This window comes from Alligator mississippiensis, chromosome 2 (genome assembly GCF_030867095.1).
Source record: "Alligator mississippiensis isolate rAllMis1 chromosome 2, rAllMis1, whole genome shotgun sequence".
Taxonomy (NCBI): domain Eukaryota; kingdom Metazoa; phylum Chordata; order Crocodylia; family Alligatoridae; genus Alligator; species Alligator mississippiensis.
Window position 1 is genome coordinate 180,924,599 of NC_081825.1, and position 20,422 is coordinate 180,945,020.

General features: G+C 42.9%; 1 protein-coding gene across 2 annotated transcripts; it reads right to left on the reverse strand.

Annotated features, from left to right (window-relative positions):
• Window positions 1-8,139: 8,139 nt before the first annotated feature.
• Window positions 8,140-18,256, reverse strand: SPX (spexin hormone). Of its 2 annotated transcripts, XM_019484941.2 has the most exons (6): window positions 18,147-18,256; window positions 17,938-18,029; window positions 17,723-17,800; window positions 17,574-17,631; window positions 11,949-12,026; window positions 8,140-8,345 (listed from the first exon to the last, which is right to left on the reverse strand). In XM_019484941.2, the coding sequence occupies exons 2-6, from the start codon at window positions 17,971-17,973 to the stop codon at window positions 8,260-8,262; spliced, it is 336 nt and encodes a 111-aa protein (XP_019340486.1). In that variant the 5' UTR covers window positions 17,974-18,029; window positions 18,147-18,256; the 3' UTR covers window positions 8,140-8,259. The 2 variants fall into 2 exon arrangements, with proteins under 2 accessions (XP_019340486.1, XP_059577364.1); XM_059721381.1 differs by lacking the exon at window positions 17,723-17,800.
• Window positions 18,257-20,422: the final 2,166 nt, after the last annotated feature.

A 20,422-nucleotide genomic window follows, 5' to 3' on the forward strand; every position in this document is an offset into this window, starting at 1 on the left:
TGGCATTCAGCCAGTGACTTCAGCAGCATTCACTTTCTCCTGTTGTCGTGAAGAAAAGTGAGTGATGACAGTGGCTGGTTCCTAGAGTCTGTCTATCTGCCTCTGACCCAGCCATGGTCACTCTAGCCCACAGCCTAGAAAGGTTGGCAACTGCTTCATTAGAAAATAAGCTGCGTTGGGCAGTGCCTGTCTCTTATGCTGTGCAAGTGCCTAATGCAATGGGACCCTTGGGGATTTAAAGTTCTACTTTAATACAAACAATAATAATACTATTAGTACATTAGGCAGAGGAAGAGGCATATAAGGAACTTGCCGGATCAATAGTTATCCTGTGAGCATACCCCAAAAAAATGCTTTCATAAATCTTAATTATAATATGGATATTTGCCATTCAGTATTATCCACTTCAGAGATAAATGTGACTCATTACTAAATTACTACAATCTGTGCTGATGTAGGAGCAACCCTCATACTGTCTCTTTATGTGCCATTTTTGTCAGAGTAATTGCATTAGTAATAGTCGATTACACAGCAATCTTATGTTCCTACAAAATTAAGGTAATTACTGTAGCTAGAAACGCATCCCTCTGTATTCCATCCTAACAAGGAGCTGGTTAAAGGCAGTGTAATACTTCACTGTCTTTATAACGATAGACGCACTGTGGTATAATTATATTATTGGAAGTGGGAGGGGTAAGTCTTTACATTTGGAAAGAACATGGAAACAAATTATAGTTTAAGGATAGAAAGAGAGAGAGAAAGACACTTGTATTTAGGCTCCTTTCCTTGTCAACACAAAGAAAATGCATTGGGAACAAGGTTGAATGAGGTTGAGACTGTGCTTTGAAAGAGGTAGATGTCTGTGTTTGAACTAGATTTACAGTGCATTCAAAAATGTGGATTCTTCTTTCCTTTGGATTGCCCAGGGTACAGAAAAACTTTGGTGCATTTATTAGTATATAGGAATAAATGTGTTCTAAATTGTACTTATGAATGCTTATAATCAGTCCATATTTATTTATTTGGGAGAACCTCTTGATGTTTCCCAAAATTTGAAACAGAAGGTTAGGAATTTTAAATTACTATGCACCCTTAATTCATTGTTAATTCATTGTTTTCTCTAATTAACAAACTCTTCACAAAAACTAAAGCCCAGTGAAATAAAGATTCATAGAATCATAGAAAGTTAGGGTTGGAAGGGACCTCAGGAGGTCATCTAGTCCAACCCCCTGGTCAAGGCAAGACCATCCCCAACTAGATCATCCCAGCCAAGGCTTTGTCTAGCTGGGTCTTAAAAACGTCCAAGGATGGAGACTCTGCCACCTCTCTGGGTAAGCTGTTCCAGTGCTTTACTACCCTCCTCATGAGAAAATTCTTCCTAATATCTAACCTAAACTTTCCTTGCTGCAACTTGAGATCATTGCTCCTTGCTCTGTCATCGGCCACCACTGACAAGAGTCTAGCTCCATCCTCTTTTGAACCCCGCATCAGGTAGTTGAAGGCTGCTATAAAATCCCCTCTGTCTTCTTTTCTCTAGACTAAATAAGCCCAGTTCCTTCAGTCTTTCCTCAGAAGTCATGTGCCCCAACCCCTCACCATTTTGTTGCCCTCCACTGGACTTTCTCCAATTTGTTCACATCCTTTCTGTAGTGGGGGACCCAAAACTGAATACAGTACTGCAGATGTGGCTTCAGCAGTGCTGAATAGAGGGGAAGAATCACTTACCTTGATCTGCTGGCGACACTCCTACCGATGGAGCCCAGTATGCCATTAGCCTTCATTGCAACAACGGCACACTGTTGGCCCATATTTAGCTTATTGTCCACTGTAACCCCCAGGTCCTTTTCCGCAGAGCTGCTGCCCAGGCAGTCTGTCCCTGCCTGTACTGATGTAAGGAATTATTCCATCCTAAGTGGAGGACTTTGCACTTGTCCTTGTTGAACCTCATGAGATTCCTTTTGGTCCAATCCTCCTATTTGTCTAGGTCACCCTGAATCCTAGCTCTACCTATCCTAGTAGAAAATGTATCTACTACTCCCTGCAGCTTAGTGTCACCTGCAAACTTGCTGAGGGTGCACTCTGTGCCATCTTTCTGGTTTCTGATGAAGACAATGAACAAAACTGGCCCCAGAAGTGACCCCTGGGGCTCTCCGCTTGATACTGGCTGCCAACAAGACATCAAGCCATTGATTACTACTCTGAGCCCAATACTCCAACCAGTTTTTTATCCACCTTACAGTCCATTCATCCAGCCTGTACTTCCTTACCTTGCTTGCAACAAAGTTTTGGGAGACCATATCAAAAGCCTTGCTAAAAATCAAGGTATATCACATCCACTGGTCTCCCCACATCCACAGAGTCAGTCACCTTTAGCAGAAGGCATTTGGGTTGGTCAGGCATGACTTGGCCTTGGTGAATCCATGCTGATTATTCCTAATCAGTAATCACCTTCTTCTCCTCCAAGTGCTTTGAGATGAATTCCTGGAGGATCTGCTCCACGATTTTTCCAGGGACTGAGGTGAGGCTGACTGGATTGTAGTTCCCTGGATTCTCCTTTTTCCCTTTCTTAAATATAGGCACTATGTTTGCCTTTTTCCAGTCATCTGGGACCTCTCCTAAAGTCACGCACCCTGAACCAGTTTGTAGCCTGCCAACAATCAATTCCCAATCCTCCTACTGAAAGCTAATGTTAGCCTTGCAGTATATTTTGAAAATTGACAGACAAAAAAGGAAATTAATTCTATATGGCTTCTCAAACAGCACACACTGCCAGCAGCCATCTTCTTTCATAACAAGACCCAACTTCAAGATCTATGCTGATCTTAATTGTGATTACATATTTGAACCATAGCGTTCAGTTTAAATATGTCCTGAAGCTTCAAATATACATAAAATTTCTCTTATCCCTTCATGCAGCCTTCTCCCCAAAGGTCTGGAAGCATAAATGGACTTTGCAGTATATCCAACAGATTAAAAGGTCACTCTCGACACTCCCTGTCACCTCCGTCAATGTTACAAGCGGTTTCAGTTCCTGTCTCTGGCCCTGAAGCCCCTTGGTTATCTTTGTGGTTTTACAGTCACAGTTTCCTAGCTTTAAAATGTGTTTGCTCTCTCCTATTGCTAAGTAAAATCCACACCAGACAACAGAAGAAAATGACCAAGTATACAGAGGAAGCTGTGAGAATGACGTGTGAAATGCCATATCCAGAAAGGTATTTCAGCACCTTTACCAACATATAAACAACCTCAGGGAGGACACAACTCAACAAAATGCAGCACAGAGCTGCCCATCCTTAAGAAATCAACGCTGATATCAGGGATCTTGTTATGTTAGCTGTTACCTGTAAATTGACCTGGCTGTCTCAGTAAGTTCACAGGAAGATTTCAAAAGTTGTTCTATGTTTTAATTCAGAAAGCCCTAAATGGCATAGATCCTATATGCCTGAGGAGCCATTTCTTATCACCACAGGAGAAACCAGCAGAAATACTCAAACTGGAGCTTTCTGAACATCAGAGAGAGGAAACGGCTGCCAGAGCATTTTTCACGAGACCTTGATTGGAGCTCATTTACCCTCTTGCTCCACCAGTGTCTGGACTGTTAAAAGGTATGCAAAGTCCATCTTTTCTCACAGCCATTAAGGGATATTCACGCTCATTGAGAGGAGGGTTGGAGAACACAGGATGATATTAGGTCTTGTGCTGTTCCATTATTGGCAGAATCTTTCTGGTTTTTTGTATAAGACTAGTAATTTTTAAATAACTGGACTCGGAACTGCTATAAACCAGCACAGCTCCATCAACCATAACAGAGCTCTGCTGACCTTTAGCAGCTGAGAATCTGGCCCATTAATATGCCTGAATGTTTGCAAGGACCCAAGAGGTCTGCATAGATGCCAGAGAAAGCAAAAGATTAAGTAAAACACTTGGAGATCTTTGGTAGAAGGTGCTACGTTATTGTGCAGAATGTGGTGATTATTTCTTACTAACCCCTATGGCAAGGGAAAATGGCCCTATTGCTTAGTGAAAAGAAACATAAATGTCAGGAGCTGAGAGAATCAAAGCTTTATTTTGAAATGATAGACCAATGTGCCATATTTCTGCATTAGCCTTGGGACAATAGAAAAATAGCTTCAGCAAGAAGCATGTCCATATTTTCAATTCTTTTGTGTATTCTTGCATCACTAAGTCCAACCCCATTTCTTTCACAGCCATCTTAATCTTTACATTTTTTCTTTTCTTGCCTCCTTTCGAAGCAGCATGTTAAGATGTAGATACTGACAAAAGCAGTAACAGGGAGTCCTGAGCAAAGCATCTGGCTATCAGGAATATAAAGCTAATTATCTAAGGGTTCTGCAGGGCTGTAGTGATTTGGAAGCTTTCCATGACAGCCTAGATATAATTATTTTTGGGAAAGGTACAGCCTATCCACTGTCAGAATATTATTAATCATCTTTGAATAGTTATGTAAGTACTTTTTAGAGCACAGTATGGAAAATAACGCTATTACCATATTTGCAAAAATGTTTCACAGTCCCTAAAAATATTACAATGCTACTGACAGAAGAATTGGGATTTTTTGATCTTATCCAATATGGTGATATTCCTCTACAGTTAACTTTATATTTTATTGAGAGAGTTTTGTATTAAGGGAAAGGCAGTATTTATGCCTTGTCTTTAGCAATTGACTATATGTGATTGATTATTACTCTATTATTTATGTGTATTATGGTAGTGCCTAAGGGCCTGAGCCAAAATCGGGTCTTGTTGAGTTCACTATTGTACAAGCACATAGTAAGCAGCATTTCCTGCCCTCACGGTTGTACAATCTTCTGAGTCAAGACAGAGAGTGGGAGAAAGGGAATGTTAAGTTTACTGATGGGAAAATTGGGAAACAAAGTATAAGGCTTCTGCACCGCAGCCTGTATGTAATGAAGTCAGCTGAACTCGGCTAGCTAAACAGGGCCAGCGGAGCCCCAGCCTCTTCCCCCAATTGGTTCTGGTTTTAAGGAACTCGTGCAGCACCTGGTCCCAGCTGCACAATGTATTGGTTTCAGTCCTTAAGTAGCTCCTGCTTCTGTGATTTCCCCGGTCACTGGCCTGATACCCCTGAGTGGGTACCCAGCTCTCCAGACTCTGGTTTTGACTTCAGATTACCTCCTGACCACTGATTCTGGTAAACTCTGGCTTGGTATTTGAACTTCAGCTTGACTTTGGTCTGCTCCCTGAACCCTGATGCTAGTTAGTCCCCTGGCTTGGTGTTCAGTTCCTGACTTCTGGTTTCTGACCCTCTGGCTTGTAACTCAGATCTGTCCTCTGTGGCACCAAACTTCTGGTCTACCCTTCACTCTACCCTGACACCTTTGTGGAACATGACACAATAGAGCCTAAATTACTTTACCAAGGTTATGGCACCAGAAACTGTATCAAGATCTCCTAAGTCCCAGCCCAGTGCCTGAACTACAAGACCATCCTTTCTAGGTTACTCTGTCCATGAATACTAACCATCTTGGGCCCAAATCTGCAGTTTTCTTATCCAATATTTTAATATATTCACACACAAAGCAACATCTTTGGCAACTGCATGAATTCTTATGACTTGTAAAAATTCACCTAGTTGCACCAGTCATGGGGACAACAAGCAGTCAGTCCCACAAGCACCCATGGCACGAGTTTTGCCTGCCAGCAGCTAGGGGTGCAGGGCCCCAGAACCCCCCTGCACCGATCTCCTTGACAGCTGGCAGGCGTCATGGCCTCAGCAGGATCCACCATCACTGCAGCAGTCACCCTGCTGCGCCTTAACACACTCAGCGTCACCCATGGCACGAGTTTTGCTTGTCTGCAGCTTGAGGTGCAGTTCCACCAAACCCCTGCACTGATCTCCTAGAAACTTGGCAGGCTTTGTGGCCTCAGTAAGAGCTACCAGCCCTGCAGTTTTGACCCCCCTGTGGTGTAACACATAGATGTGACAGGAGTTTTGCTTTCAAGAATTTGGGGTGCAGTTCCCCCAAACCCCTGCACCGATCTTGAAACTTGGCAGAATTTGCAGCCTCAGTAAGAGCTACCACCCCTGCAGTTTTCACCCCCCCTGTGTTGAAATGCCCAAACGTGACATGAGTTTTGCTTTCAAGAATTTGGGGTGCAGTTACCCCCAAATCCCTACACTGATCTTCTTGAAACTTGGCAGGCTTCATGCTTTCTGCAGAGTCTACCGTCCCTGAAAATTTCATCCAAATTGGACAAAAAACAACAAAGTTATAGATATTTTATTGTTTCCCCATTATACCCTATGGCCGGATCTCTGAGGCGGCTCTGAAGCGCTTTGGGAAGCTGAACAAGGCAGCGCTTTGACCCGGATGTGCTGCTTTGGACCCTGAAGCATCCGAAGCTTCTCTGGATCCGAAGCTCTGTCCGAAGCCTTGCACAACCCTACTGTTCACAATAATTAGCCTTGTCATAACACCCAGCTACTCGGGTCCTGGACAAATATCTCTCTATTCTAATCCTGGGAGGGGAGTACAAGTTAAAATATGAGTACCATATCACAATAGGCAAAACAAAGGTAAGAGCACATTGAAAACTGGTAAAAAATAGCTAATTCAGGTAAGAATCCAGAAGTTTAGACAGTAATCTAAGGTGGCTGCCAGCAGACCCAAGCTTGTGCTGAGATTGTTGTGCAAGTTATGTCAGTTTTTACTGAAGTGAATAAAGACTATCTGGTCTCATGCATGACAAGATTTCCTGGAAGCAGTTAAAATGAGTTAGTGACATGGAATGGTTGTTATGTCAGAATGCAATGTGAACAGGCATATTGCAAGTATTATACAGGAGTATTATAAAAGACTTAGCTGTTTAAACACTAAGGAAAGCAGAACAGATGTCCTCTGTCAATGTGATTAGTGAGCATCTGATGCAAAATTTCAGTGAGTAACTAACACACTTGCCATTTGTACCAGCAGGATCCAAAGCAGCTCACTTGAAGGATGCTGTTATTTTCCATAAGACTTATGAGAGACTCAAATATATGTTAGCACAATATTTGTGAGACTGGCAATTACAACATCCCATTTATGTGTTCTTCAGATTCCTCAACAAACTGTAAGAAGCCGCTGATATGTAGAAGCTGGTAAAGAAAATAAACTAATAACTTTAGTGATATAAAAAAATCTGGAACTATACACAGTCAAAGGTCTCTGGCAGAAACTTGGCTCAAAGGCAAATGCATGGCCATTTTGTTTAGTCATTCGTCAATGCCATATTGTGTCTATATACAGTGGGAGGTGTTCTCTGTGTTGGACAAAGAGGAGTCTCAAAGGATGCTGCTCCAGTAGGACATTTCATTCTCTTTAAATACCTGGCTGATTATTGTGATTTTGATGAGCATGCCAAACTCAAGAAAAGCTGTTTTACATGACTGGAGTAGATTTGTTAAACACAAGGTGGAAACAGACGTTGTCTTTTGTTGTCTTTGTGACTCCATAATTTTTTTTTAGGGTGACAAAAAGGCCAAGCAGACATTCACGCCCCTTGTTATGCCACAAATGCTCAAAACTTATGGTCACAACCAAGATAGTATTTTGTGCCACTGTTTAGTGGCAGGCAATGGCATCTATTTGCTTCATGGCAAGAGAGCCCAGACAGCATGGAGCTACCTGCAATCTCCAGCCACCCCAGGTAGATGCTCCAGGGGCTTGAGGGGCCCAATCCTGTGCAGAAATTCCCAGGGTGCACAGGACCAGGCCACTCGAACCTGGGAGAACACTTCAGCTGTTGTCCTGCAGCATCAACAGGCAGGCCAATAGGCAATGTGTATTTCGCCCAATGAAGCAGAGCAGCTCTGCCAGGACACATCCTAACACTGCTGATCCACTTAATTTGACGATGTCTAGTTCTAGCCCCAGAGTCACACATGCTAGGTTTTTGGAAATGTATCCTTAGAAAGAGCAGAGAGACTCATCTTTTGAAAGTTGCTGTTTTCCAGAGGCCTGGGAGGAGTTAGTTTTGCTGTTGCTATTGCACATTGTCTGTTGCTTCTTAAAAAAAAAGGGGGGCGGGAGGAAGTATCCTGTTATTAACCCATTAGCTTTTGTCACTAACAGAGTAACCATTTTAAATGAAAAATTCTTACTAAGACAAACTGACTTAGTTTATCAGCCTTTAATGGGACTTTTCACTGTGACCTTTACAGTAACTGGATTAAGTTAACATGTTTGTTTTTGCAGCATGATGAAACGTTTGCAGCAGGTAAAGGAAATCTGTGTTCTATTCCAAGCCATTAATCTCCATATTTTGATCTGTTAATTTTCTTCTGATGTTCAGAAATTTCACTGGCGTTGAACTCTTATAACCTAAATTAAAGGGGGAAAAGGAGATACTCGCTGTGGATGAACAGGGAATAGAAAAGTGCATACAGTGTTCATGCTGGTTAGCCACTGTGCTGTGTTCCCACTTCCGCTGACATTAAAGAATGAGATCTAAGGGACACTTTAGACACTTCTAACTTGGGACTTGCAAGAGCAATTCAAAGAAATGAGTAAAGACCCTGCATGCCTATTTAGATAATGAGGAGCTACTGCTGTCAGACAGTGAGTCAGGGCAAAGGCATAATTTGCCACTACTGAGCCCTGGGCAGGAGCAGCAGCAGCAGCCAGAGGTTTCCTGCTGCTGAAGATGCCACCGCCTTTTTTTACTGCCATCATGCATTGAATAGCCATCTAAGTACCATTTTTGGCAGCAAAAAATGAGCTGTTGGCTTCCCAGAAGCAGCAAACTAGTGACCATTGTTCCTGTAATGTGTGCACTGCCACTGCTGCCCTGCCCTCCCCACTGCCAGAGCCAGAGCCACTGTGGGGAAAGCACAGTGTGGGGGAGAGGAGAGGGAATGGGAGGGTGAGGTGCCAACTTAGCTGTATTCTGGCACCTTCCTTTAGGCAGCATTCAGGTCTCATGCCCCATTCGCCCACCCATCATTATGCTACAGTTTCAGAGAGCCTATAGAGTAGGGAGCCAATAGGAAGCATTAGGCACAGGGCTGTGTCTGAACTCCTGCTGCCCTCCAGGGCTTAGGTGTCTGACTCAGGGCTGCACGTTAGGCACTTCCATTCACTTGCACCCAGAGCACTAAATGCTTTTCTTAGAGTAGTCACTCAGTAATGGCAGTGCCACTACTACCCACCTTTTTCACAGTGGTCTAATGGTTAGAGAAATAGTCCAGCAGTGAGAGACCTGAACTCTAGGGCTGTGTGTAGATGAAATGAGGGGCACGCGTGCACGACACTTTAAAGCGGGTTAAATGCTTTTGCGCCGCTTTAATGGTGTTGGTGTTTGCACATGTCGGTGGCGTATTGTGTAGTCATTCCAGCAGCTGTAGCAAATTTGGTGGCATAATGCTGCTGTGGAGGGAAACACCAGCCCCCTCCACAGCCCAGGGACTGCTCTGCCTGCCAACAGCTTGCCCTCCCCTCCATGCCGCCAGAGAGACAGGTAAGTGGGTGTGTGCATGACACAGGGGTTTAAAGGGCCCTAAATTGAAGCTGTGTTTTTAAAAACCCACTGCTTCAATTTAGGGCCCCTGTTTTGTCTTCACGTGCCCTAGGTCATCAGCCTAAGGAGATTCAAACCAACATCTTTCACATGCTTGGCTCTAACCACCAGGCTATAGTGTGCTCTGGCACCCTCCATCCCACCCGTTGAAGTTTGGCCATTTTGTAAGAGTGATGGGGACAGAAAAAGAGCATGCAAGAGGGTTCCTGATTCTATGGCCAGTGGTTCAAGGTACTCAGCTGGGAGGGGTTATCTAGGGTCCTTATCCATTCTCCTAAGCTATTTTCACCACCGCCACCATTGTCTGTGATGGAGCCTGTTCTGAGAAGGGCATGTGGCACTCTAGACCCTAGGGAACAGAAGTACCTAATGCATACCCTTGCGTCAAAGCTCCACAGAGGGGTGGGTATTCAGATATTCCCTGTGATTAGTGCTTCTTATTGACCACCTTTATGGGACTCCACATCCAGCATCTGGGCTTTCTGAATCACTGTTCAGAGGCACCTCACTCTCCCAAATGGCTGTACAGGGAGTCCATATCCCTGACTCTGTTACTTTAAATCACTTCCCTAAGCATAGACAAACATTTTCAGGCCTAAGTTGGAGGGTTCTAAAGTCCATCTATGGAGGGATCTTGCCCTAAAGCAATAAAAGCAATCACACATGTCATATCGGACCCACCCACCTGAGGTGTGAAGAACCATCCTGCCAAGTCTGGGCTGCTGATTTATCTCCTTCCTTGTCAATGCAGCCTTGAAAATGCATATTGATCCAAACCAAAGCACAGGGTTGAACGTCTCTCATGGAGCTTTTCTTTATGCTCCTAGTTCATTCATTGTGTCTTTCCCTTGCAGAGCAGCCTAGGCTTCTTGGGAGGACTGGGGCCAATGCCAGACAAGCTCTTCCCCAAGATTTTATTTACTTCATAACAATGTGCAGTCCACTGAGCTAATAAAACCATAAAGAAAAGCATGCTGGCCCCCAGTTCTTAGGGCCATGAGAGCAACTGGACAAACTGAGCTAAGAACCTTTTTACTGTTCCCATGCTCTGCTCTGCAACAAGTATCACCCTTGTCACTGCCACTAAAAGACCACATTGCCCTGTAGTTCACCCAGCCTGCTTCAAGGGTTGCAATTCACCGCTGATTTGGTACTTTCTTTCCAATCCAGGAAGGTACTTAAGCACATGCATACACATAAGCATGTGCTTCATGATAGGTACAGTGTCTGAGCATTCTGCTTGAACAGGAAGATTTCTCTAAATTGCGGACCCAGTCTGTTGGACATCTTGGCATGAAGCACTTGCTATAATGGACACACACCACTAACCAGAGGTTGGGCAGAGGTAGGTTCCCTGTTGGGAAGTGGGGGAAAGCAAGCTAAACAGGGAGAAGAGAAGACACCAGTGTTGTTGCCACTTTTGTGGCTTCATGCAGCAATCAAAGAATAATTATGTGATATTGAAATCTCCAGGCCACTCCTTTAGAGGTACTACAAAAATCATATTTGTCTGGAAACCAAAATAACCCCTGTGCTGTTGTTGCAATCCTGTGTCCAAAATGGGATGTATTTACAGGAATGGCAAGTATTTAAGCACAATGGTATCACATCACCATGGTGTGACACAGCATTGCAATCCTACTTCCTGCCTGTATATAGTGGCATGCTCCACAGGAGTGATTCTCATGTCACCACCTAAGCATAAATGTTTCTAGCTGACTGTCTCTATTGGTAATTTGGATACCACCCTCAGCTCTGAACTTCACCTTTCTACCTGCTTTACGTATGTGTACAAATCTACCTGCATGCTCCTCCACCAGTGTCCATGGATGAGACTGCTACCATTCCAGTTCAGAGAAATCTTCCTCTCCTAGTGCCATGATTCCTGCCTTCCCTTCTCTCTTTTCTTTCCCCTATTCTAGCTCTGAGGACTTCAGGATGTGGCCCAGATTGCTGCCTGCCTTTTTGCAAATCCAAATTTAAAACCTTTCTTTTAAATTTTGCTTCCATATAAGACAGTGATTTCCAAAATTATTGGGGTGTGTACCCTTTATTCACCATGGGTTGATCAATCAGAAGTTCCACTTCCATTATTATTAGGCACATTACCCTTGGCAGTGCACCACATACAACTGATTAAGAGCTAATTGAATCCCCTGTGTAGATGTGGTGCAGGATTTGCCAATATACTGTGCATAGCCTTCAATCACTCCTGTGGATTTCAGTGCTTCACTTGGAGCAGGGAGTGGCTAACTGGGAATTTTGGAAAACATTGCCTTTGGTGTATTCTTTGGTGCAATCAGATTTATACTGAGCTTGCAAAGCAAGGGATGGATCCTTAACTGCTACAAATTGTCTAATTGAGTGATGACAGAGGTATTTGTCAAAAACATATTTTAAAAAATTACTTTTTAAAACTGCATTCAAGTCCTCTAGGTCAAGCTTGTAATATTGGTCTTCATCATCAGAAGCGTATCTCCTGCCATCTATTAAAAAAGAGAGAGAGGGGGAGAGAGAGAGAATCGAGCAAGTTAATAATATTGTCACAACAGCATTCAGAACAAAAGAGTGGTATAGATGCTTTACTATATGTTCAGCCTATGGATAGAGGGAACCAAACTGAATCAAAGATGTCATAGATTCATAAAGAAGTAGGGCTGGAAGGGTCCTACAGAGGTCGTCTAGTCCACTGGTTCTCAACCTTTTTTCTACCAGGAACCATTTGTAAACATCGATGGCCAGTCTTGACCCAGTACCTCTCACCCCCAATCTTCTGCCCCCTGCCCTCAGGCCCCAGCCCCACAAGTGTGTAGGGCAGGGGGGCCCTAAGCAGCCCCTTGCAGGCTGGAAAAACCCATGCTTTGCCATATTTTTCTACTTTAAAGGAGAATCCATTTAAAAAATTTATTGATCCATTTTTTAAGTTTGTTTGCAACCTGTTCATATATTCTTGTAACCCACTTTTAAGTTACAATCCACAGGTTGAGAAATGCTGTTTTAGCCCAACCCCCTGCTGGGAGGGTGATCTGATAAACTGAGCTCCTCACTCCCAAATCTGGACACTGACTCCATCTTTGGCCAAGGACATGCTAAACCCCTCTGGTCTTGGCTTAGGTAATCCAAAGATCATTGCAATGAACCATTGGTTGAGCCTGTGATGACTGCAGAATGCCTTGCATCTGTACACACACAGCAGCTGTCCAGCATTTATACCGATCACTGGGTGCCTATTAGGCCTGTGCGAAGTGGCTAGTATTCACTTCAGTTTCATATTCAGCCAATATGGGGCACAGTGATTTGATTTGGTGATTCAAATCACTGTCCTGAATCAATTTGGCCGAATCTGATTTGATGATTCACCGCCACCGAATTGGCCAAATCGTTGAATTGGCCTCATCCCCCACTCGGTTTCCCAGCCCCGTGAATGGCTGCCCTGCCTGCCCCAGCTCCCAGCTCTTTGAAGAGAAAAAAAAGCCCAAATGCACTGGGTCCTGCCAGGCAGGGGCCGATCCCCGCTGCCCCGCACTGCATGGGGGGCTCTTCCACGAGCCCCCAGAAGCCCCAACAACTGCTGCAGCAGTCGGTGAGTGCAGGGCTTTCTTTTTTTCCCCTTAAAGAGCCAGGAGATAAGAGAGGCAGGGCAGCCATGCGGCTGGAGGCTGGGAGAGTGGGCAGGGATCGGGGGGCTCATGGCAGAGCCCCCCATGCAGTGTATGTCAGTGGGGGCAGCGGGGATTGCCCCCCCCCCCCTCTGGCAGCAGCCGGTGAGTGGGGGCTTTTTTTTAAAGAGCCAGGAGCAGGGGCCAGGCAGGGCAGCCATGGGGGGGGCGGGGGCTGGGAGAGCTGGTGAGGGTTGGAGGGTCCTCAGGGGAGCTGGGGGAGCAGGGAGGGATGGGGCCTGGCAGGAGTCCCCCCATGCTCCCCTCCCCCCTTCTCCAGCCCCTACTTACCAGCATGGAGTCAGGGTCCAGCTCCCTGCTGCAGCAAGCGGGGACTGCCTGAATCTCCGAAGCTCTCCGAATCATTTCCAAGTCAATACAGAGAGTTTTGAATCAATTTGGACCTTTTAATTGGTCTCCTGATTCAATTTGGATTCAGAGATTCAGCCACCAAATCGAGCCAAATCTCCTCTGAATCGAATCAGCACCCAAAGCTTCGCACAGCCCTAGTGCCTAGATACATGCTGTAATTTCAGTGCATCGGAGAAGACTCAATCTGCGTCTTGTGCATTAGTGTCCCCACACTGAAAAATGGTGGTAGGGGTTCTTTAACAAAAGCTCATTCAATGAGCTTTACTTAAAGTGCCCTCCTCCACCCCCGCCACCATTTTTTAGCTTGTGTACACTGATTCACATAACGCTCTGGGCGCTTTAATTAGAGTGGCTCTTGGAGCGGCTCTAATTAAAGTGCCCCTCCCATCCCCCCCCCCCACACACACACACACACTCCTGGAGCACATGTATAAATGCCCATTGTTTGTAACATCTGAGACAGTCCAGTGAACTAGCAAGTGTTTCATCAACTTATCAAATGGGCAACAACTATAGCAGTTATTCTCAATGTTTTTAGACTTGACTAGAGCCTTTGACTAGAGGCACTTCTCCATAACTGTTGTAAATTGAGCAGCATCCTGTTTCAAAGTTCATTTATTACAGTGCTTACTTCCTTGTTGAGATGCTGGGCAATCGGGGCAGGGTAGCAGCCAGGCAGGGAAGAGCCTGAACTTTTCTCCTCTTACATTCTAGCACCCTTTAAAAGATCTTGCAGCACTCCAGAGTGCTCCAGTGCCCTGGTTGAGAATCACTGATCTACAGTAATCATCACAATTGTATCTTTGGAAGCTCCTCCTTTATCTGCTAGGAGCAATGAATGAGGTCATTTCTTCATCTTCAAGTTCTCTATGGTGGGTGGCCAATTTTAGCCAAGGGAGCAAGAACATTTGAATGTCAGACCTAGTCAGAGTAGTTAATATAATTATATATAATTACAGTGGTCTAAAACTCCTCTTTCTGAGGGAGGGAAGACTTTCAATATTATTGTGTTCCACTTCACTGCGGTGACTTTAAGAATAATGCAATGTGACATTCTGCAGCGAAATACTAGATAGTTTCACAAGTTGGCGGACACTGTGTAGGGGTCTATCTGTGAAAGTTTTGTGACCCATGTCTATAAAAAGAATTTGGGAGAGCCAGTTGTGTATAGTCTGTTATTCCTATGCACTGTAAGGATATTTCCCTAAAGACAAGACTCCACCTTTTTTAATTTTCTAAAGCAGTATGCTTGTCTGTGACAGTACTGGTACAGAAGTAGGCAAAAGTGAAAAATCATCATCTATAACTGCTTCATAAAAAGAGGTTAAAGGAAATCTGTGGCCCATTAAGTGGCTCTTATGTAATGGGAGTACAGTTTGTATATTTGTTATGTAGGGGATACTGTATGTGGAGAGCAGGAATGTAGAAAAAGGCATGGATTTTCAGGGCTATGCACAATCATTGATTTGGGATGCAAGGATGGGAGCAGAGTTAAGGTTGGTTGTGGATTCATAAGTGAAAACTTAAAGTGTTTTCAATTTTGACAAGTTTTCAACAAACTCAGAATTTCTTAGCTTGCAAACTCTCTTTTTCTGTAGCTGCAGCATTCTTACTAGATGCTGCTTGAAATGACAGACAAAATGACTGCTTGAAATTTGCTGTAAATGGGGGCATTGCAATTTGAAACAAGGGATGCCTGGCATTTCTGGGATCAAAACCTAGATAGTTTAAAAACAGTGCCAGTTCACTGGGCAAGATACTCTCCTTGCCTAGTGAGTTCCACAGGAGGCCAGTTTGTACATGTGAAGATTATAATAGTTGCAATATCTCAAGGGAATCCTAGTATTAATTATCTGCAGACTGTAGAGGCTATACCGTAGTCACTGTAATTGTTCCTGTAATAGGAGTCCTTAGAGTCGTCATAACTCCCCAGCAAAAGTCCTATGGCATTACTTTCTAAAATAATAGAGCCATATTCAGTCCTGATTCTGACAGAATTTGGGGTCTTTGCAGCTTAGTTATTACGTATTACAAGTCATATTATGTGGCCCATCTGAAGACCTCATAGTGCTACTCAGGAGGAATAGAGCAAAAGTGATTTTAAGCTAGCTGTCTATTTCCCTTAATCCTAGGCAAGCTGGTACCCTGGCACCGATAAGACTAGCTTCAAGGCTGTCCTAACCTGCACCAGCTGCCAGAAGTCCTAAATGCTCCTTATGAGAACCAGGGATCACTGGGGAACAGAAAAACTGTGCGGAGCCACTCCTGCAGCAGTGATCTCTGCACTGGACACAGGGAGGAGGAAGGAGTAAGGACCTTTATGAAAAGGGTGACCACATGTCCTAGTTTGGCCAGGACAGACCTGGATTTTGGAGACCAGTCCCAGCCAGTGTGAAAATTTCAATGAGCATCCCAAGCATGGGGCACTACTGGGGAGGTGGAGCAGCACAAACTGTGAAATAGGAAGTCCTAGCAGACAGCAAAATTGCCCTAAAATAGGTTAGCTTGATTAGTGGAATGATCATTAAAAAGGGGAGATGATTGTTAACATCTGTGAAGTAAAAAAAACAATGGCTCATTAACAGACCATTGACCCCTTTAGCTGCCTGAATAATAATATCAGAGCTACACCATGCTGCCTCACCCCTGCCTCTGCCTGCAGACTTGAGTTGGGGGGGCAGCGAACAGGGGGCAGTGTTCTGGATTTCACATTATCTCATATGGTCACCCTAATTATGAAGGTCTTATCTGTGAATCCCCTCACATTGGAGAATAGTCCTGTGAATGGTTCAAGCAGCCTCAGGGTCATCATGCATGCATGAAGTGAAAGAAAAATTATCCTAGTGTAAGGGAGAGTCTGGGCCCTTAGCTCTAACATACTCCAGAAATATTCTGGTTTTTAACTTTAATCACTCTCAGGTGACTTGCATATATCAGAGTCTCAACCCCATGCAGTCAAAGGGAAAATAAAACTTAAAAAAAATAAATCAGAGTGGAATTTATGAATCCAGAGACTTGACAGTAATTCTCAATGAACTCTTTGCTTACTGCTGTCTGGAAGTATATTATTCCCACAATATCACACGCAACATTTCTCCAAGATGGAAAGAGCATTTCAGATGTAGTCAGCTACATCCCATGGAAATGTCACCTGGATAATATCTGCAGACACTGAGTAGGTGTACTACAAAGCCCCAGTACCTTTTATAGTACCTCAGCGCAAACGTCTTGTTAGAGGTGCCACTGATTTTTGTGACATTAACTTATCCAATGATAAGAAAATGCCTTTGCCCATAAATTGTTATTTCATGTCTCTCTCCAGCCTATAGACTGCTCTGGGAATCAACAAAACAAAATACCTGCTTATTTATCACACTTTAAAATATCTACGTGAAATCTTAAAACCTGCACTGGAGTGCAGGAGTCCTGTTACAGTCAGGCAGAGATTGGAATGACGGTTCATTGTTTGTTTTAAGGACTAGACACTAGGAGCAAAATAGGTTTTAAAGTACACAATGCAGTCTATTTTTGCCACATGCTATCAAACTGGTTTGAAGCTGACTGTAAACAAGAACGTGCAAATGTGCAGCTACAGTAGTTAGGAAAACGATCTTAATTTTCTGTCAGTACTGTTGCACAGCTTTTCCAAAAGGCGCATGCTTGTAAACAAGATGTTGTTTAAAATAAATGAACATCTGGTGAAGTTATGACAATCATATTAATAGAAGAAATAACATTTCTCTTGTTATAAACTTTGTACATAATACAAACATTGTTGACAATATGCTGGTGTCAGTTTAAACTTATACAACATATTTATTTGCATAATGTAGGCTAATGCAACTTTCATATTGTAAATAGCTTTATTAACTAGCTAGTATGTTTTTACCTAAGGTGGTGTGTTTAAAACTGCATATTACTTCATTTTCATAAATCTAATTTTTAATCCAGCTAAGCATATATTCTTACTACAAAAATTATATGCCAGTGCATTTAACTTACATCGTCCTTTGAGGTATAGCATTGACTGTGGGCCCCAATTTCTTGCTATTAGTTTACTCTGCAAGTTGCGAAAAGAAAGTAGGCATTATTTCACTGGAAATGAAACCTCTCATAAAGTGCTATAGAGGCAATTTTAATCCAAAGTTTACCTTTGGAGCACACCAAGATTCAACTATAAGAAAAACCATGAAGATGGCACAGATGCAAACCACTGCAGTTTTAGTTTTCTGTAACAAAATAAGAACAATATTTTGGAGAGCAATGATGCAATTTTGCTAATTGCATCATTTTCATGATGCAGTTAGCAATATGGAGCAGATAACAGTATCAATCAAACTTCATACATACACTGTAATCTCCTTACCATTTTAGCACGTCTGTTGTCACTCCCTTCTATCATCCAAATACTGCCAAGGATTTGGTTTGCCACACTCGCTTGTAAAGAGCTTTGAGTAGCTGATGATCAGAAAACATGCAAGTTCAGTTGGTCATGTTTCTTTCCAGCAATCTGGTTTACAAACAACAATGCATGCATACAGATTAGAATGCAAGAATTAGATATACAGTATTTACCTTCCTTCGTGATCAAAGCAAGAAAATTATGTGTCAGGCTCTTTTATACCAGGGGAGCTAATGACAGTTGTCCCCGTGAGATCTGGAAACAACCTGTACCCAAAGGGAAAAAAAAACAACACAAAAGTTGACTAAATGTCAAGCATTGTCAGTAGGTGGTGCATACATGCAATCTGCATCTTCTGTCCTGTTTAGTACCACAGCAAACATCTGTCTATGGAGAGGGTTAAGAAAAAGTGTCCGTTGTTCTTTGACTATTATACAAGCACTTTTCCATCACTTTTTTCTTTTATTTAGTTATTTATATAGTACCGCAGTTCCCCTTTTATTTACACAGATTTCGATTTTTTTTACTTGGATGCACTGTTCCAGCCCTTCAATGCAACCATCATATATGTCTTTAATGCCATATTATATAAAAGAAACATTATTATTGTATTTACTTTGTAAATTTACTTCAGTCTTTAGATCATTTGATTGAAAAAGCAATTACTTTATATGTGGTCATTTCAGAGATTCAGATCCATTAAGAAATGAACTAGTTCCTGTTATTTCTGTTTCTGTTCAAGTTTAATTATGGTAAGATGAAAAGTACGAAAGGATAAATTAATTTCTTAAGTACACAGGACTTTCCAGAATTAAAATATGTTTCTGCCACAAGGGAGAGAGGTTGAATCATTATAAACCAGTAAATGAAAACAAAGTTAAGTCATATAGCAAAATATTCTGGTCAGAATAAAAGAAAATTAAAAGACTGAAATTCAAGAGAAATTGTAGACTGTAGGATTTTATTTCCTTTCTTCTTTCTCTCAATGTTAGCTGAAAAATGAGAGATTTGGTGTTGGGGATGTGTGCACACTTTTCTCTTTGAATTTTTAGGAATTAAATATTATATATTGTCTGGCTCTCATTTACATGGAAGTCACTTTTATACTGCTCTACCAGTGTAAACAGGCTTTAAGATAAGACAAAGTATCTGTGAAGGCCTTTCTACACCACCAGAGTGATAGAACATTTTCTCAGTGTAAGAAGGAATTGGGCCTATTTTTGTTGACTGTAAGATAACAAGTTAGAGTCAGCTCTTATGTTCCTTGATCATAAAACTCCCCTTTATGTTCACTGGAGGTTGGAAGAATCTTCTTAGAATGGTCCTATGAAAATTAAAAGTAAGGGTATACCAATTTTGGCCCTAATTTATACCATGTGCAATCACACTAAATCAGCATATTGCCACCTGGAAACCAGCACTGGATTCAATCCTGAATATTCAGAAGCTATGATACCAAAAAATGGAGTGTCAGTGGGTGAGCTGACAGACCCACTGTATTCTTGGTTAGAATAAATAGGTAATGTGGGTGATGCAACAATTTGTGTGATATTTAGCAGTATGTATGACCAGACCTGTTTTAAAAATTCTAACTTCACTGAGGCCTCTGACACACTAATGTTGGGCTAGGGACAGAAATTCTACATAAACCAGCATAAGTGATCTGAAACCGGTTCAAATCTGTAACGCTACAGAAATTCAGTACACATAACCTGCTTTCAAAATGGCTGAAACCAGTTTAAGATAAACCTGGATGAGTGTGGTATCAGACTTAACTGATTTAGGTTAAATTGATTTATTGAACTTCTATCCCAGATCCCCTCCAAATACAAGTTAACTCACAATCCCCCAGCACATTGCACCTCCCCTGCTAGCCCCCCACCTCATCTCAGGGTGAGCAGGCTAGCTTTGTCCCAAGCTGTCTGCTGCAGCAGATCAGGGAGATGTACTCTAGCACCATCCCCATCCCCCCCCAGCTTATGGCCTAGACAACTGCAGGCATGTGGCTGCATTTTGGGAATCAAAAGTGAATGTCTGGTCACTTGCTTATTGGTTCAATCTATGCAGTTTAGACTAATGGGCAAAGATTTAATCAATTCAACCTCAGGCTTTTTCACTGTCTGTACTTAGCTGTAAGGTTCAACTCATGTGTTAATTGCACCATAAATAGTAACAGTGTTACATGTGCAGCTGATTTATGCTACCATGAAGTAGCAAACCAGCCACAAAGATATTCCCCATATTGTGTTGAATATCTTTGTGGCTTGCTTGTATGGCATCTTAAACTGAATGTGTAGCATGTCCATGGGGTCACAGGATCCTGGCAGGGGAACTTGTGGGTTTGCAGCTCCCAGATGGCAGTGGCTTAACTTGGGATATGATCCCTGATCCCAACAATTGTCTCCTGACATGCATGTGTGGCATGGCAGAAGGCACAAGTATTCAGATC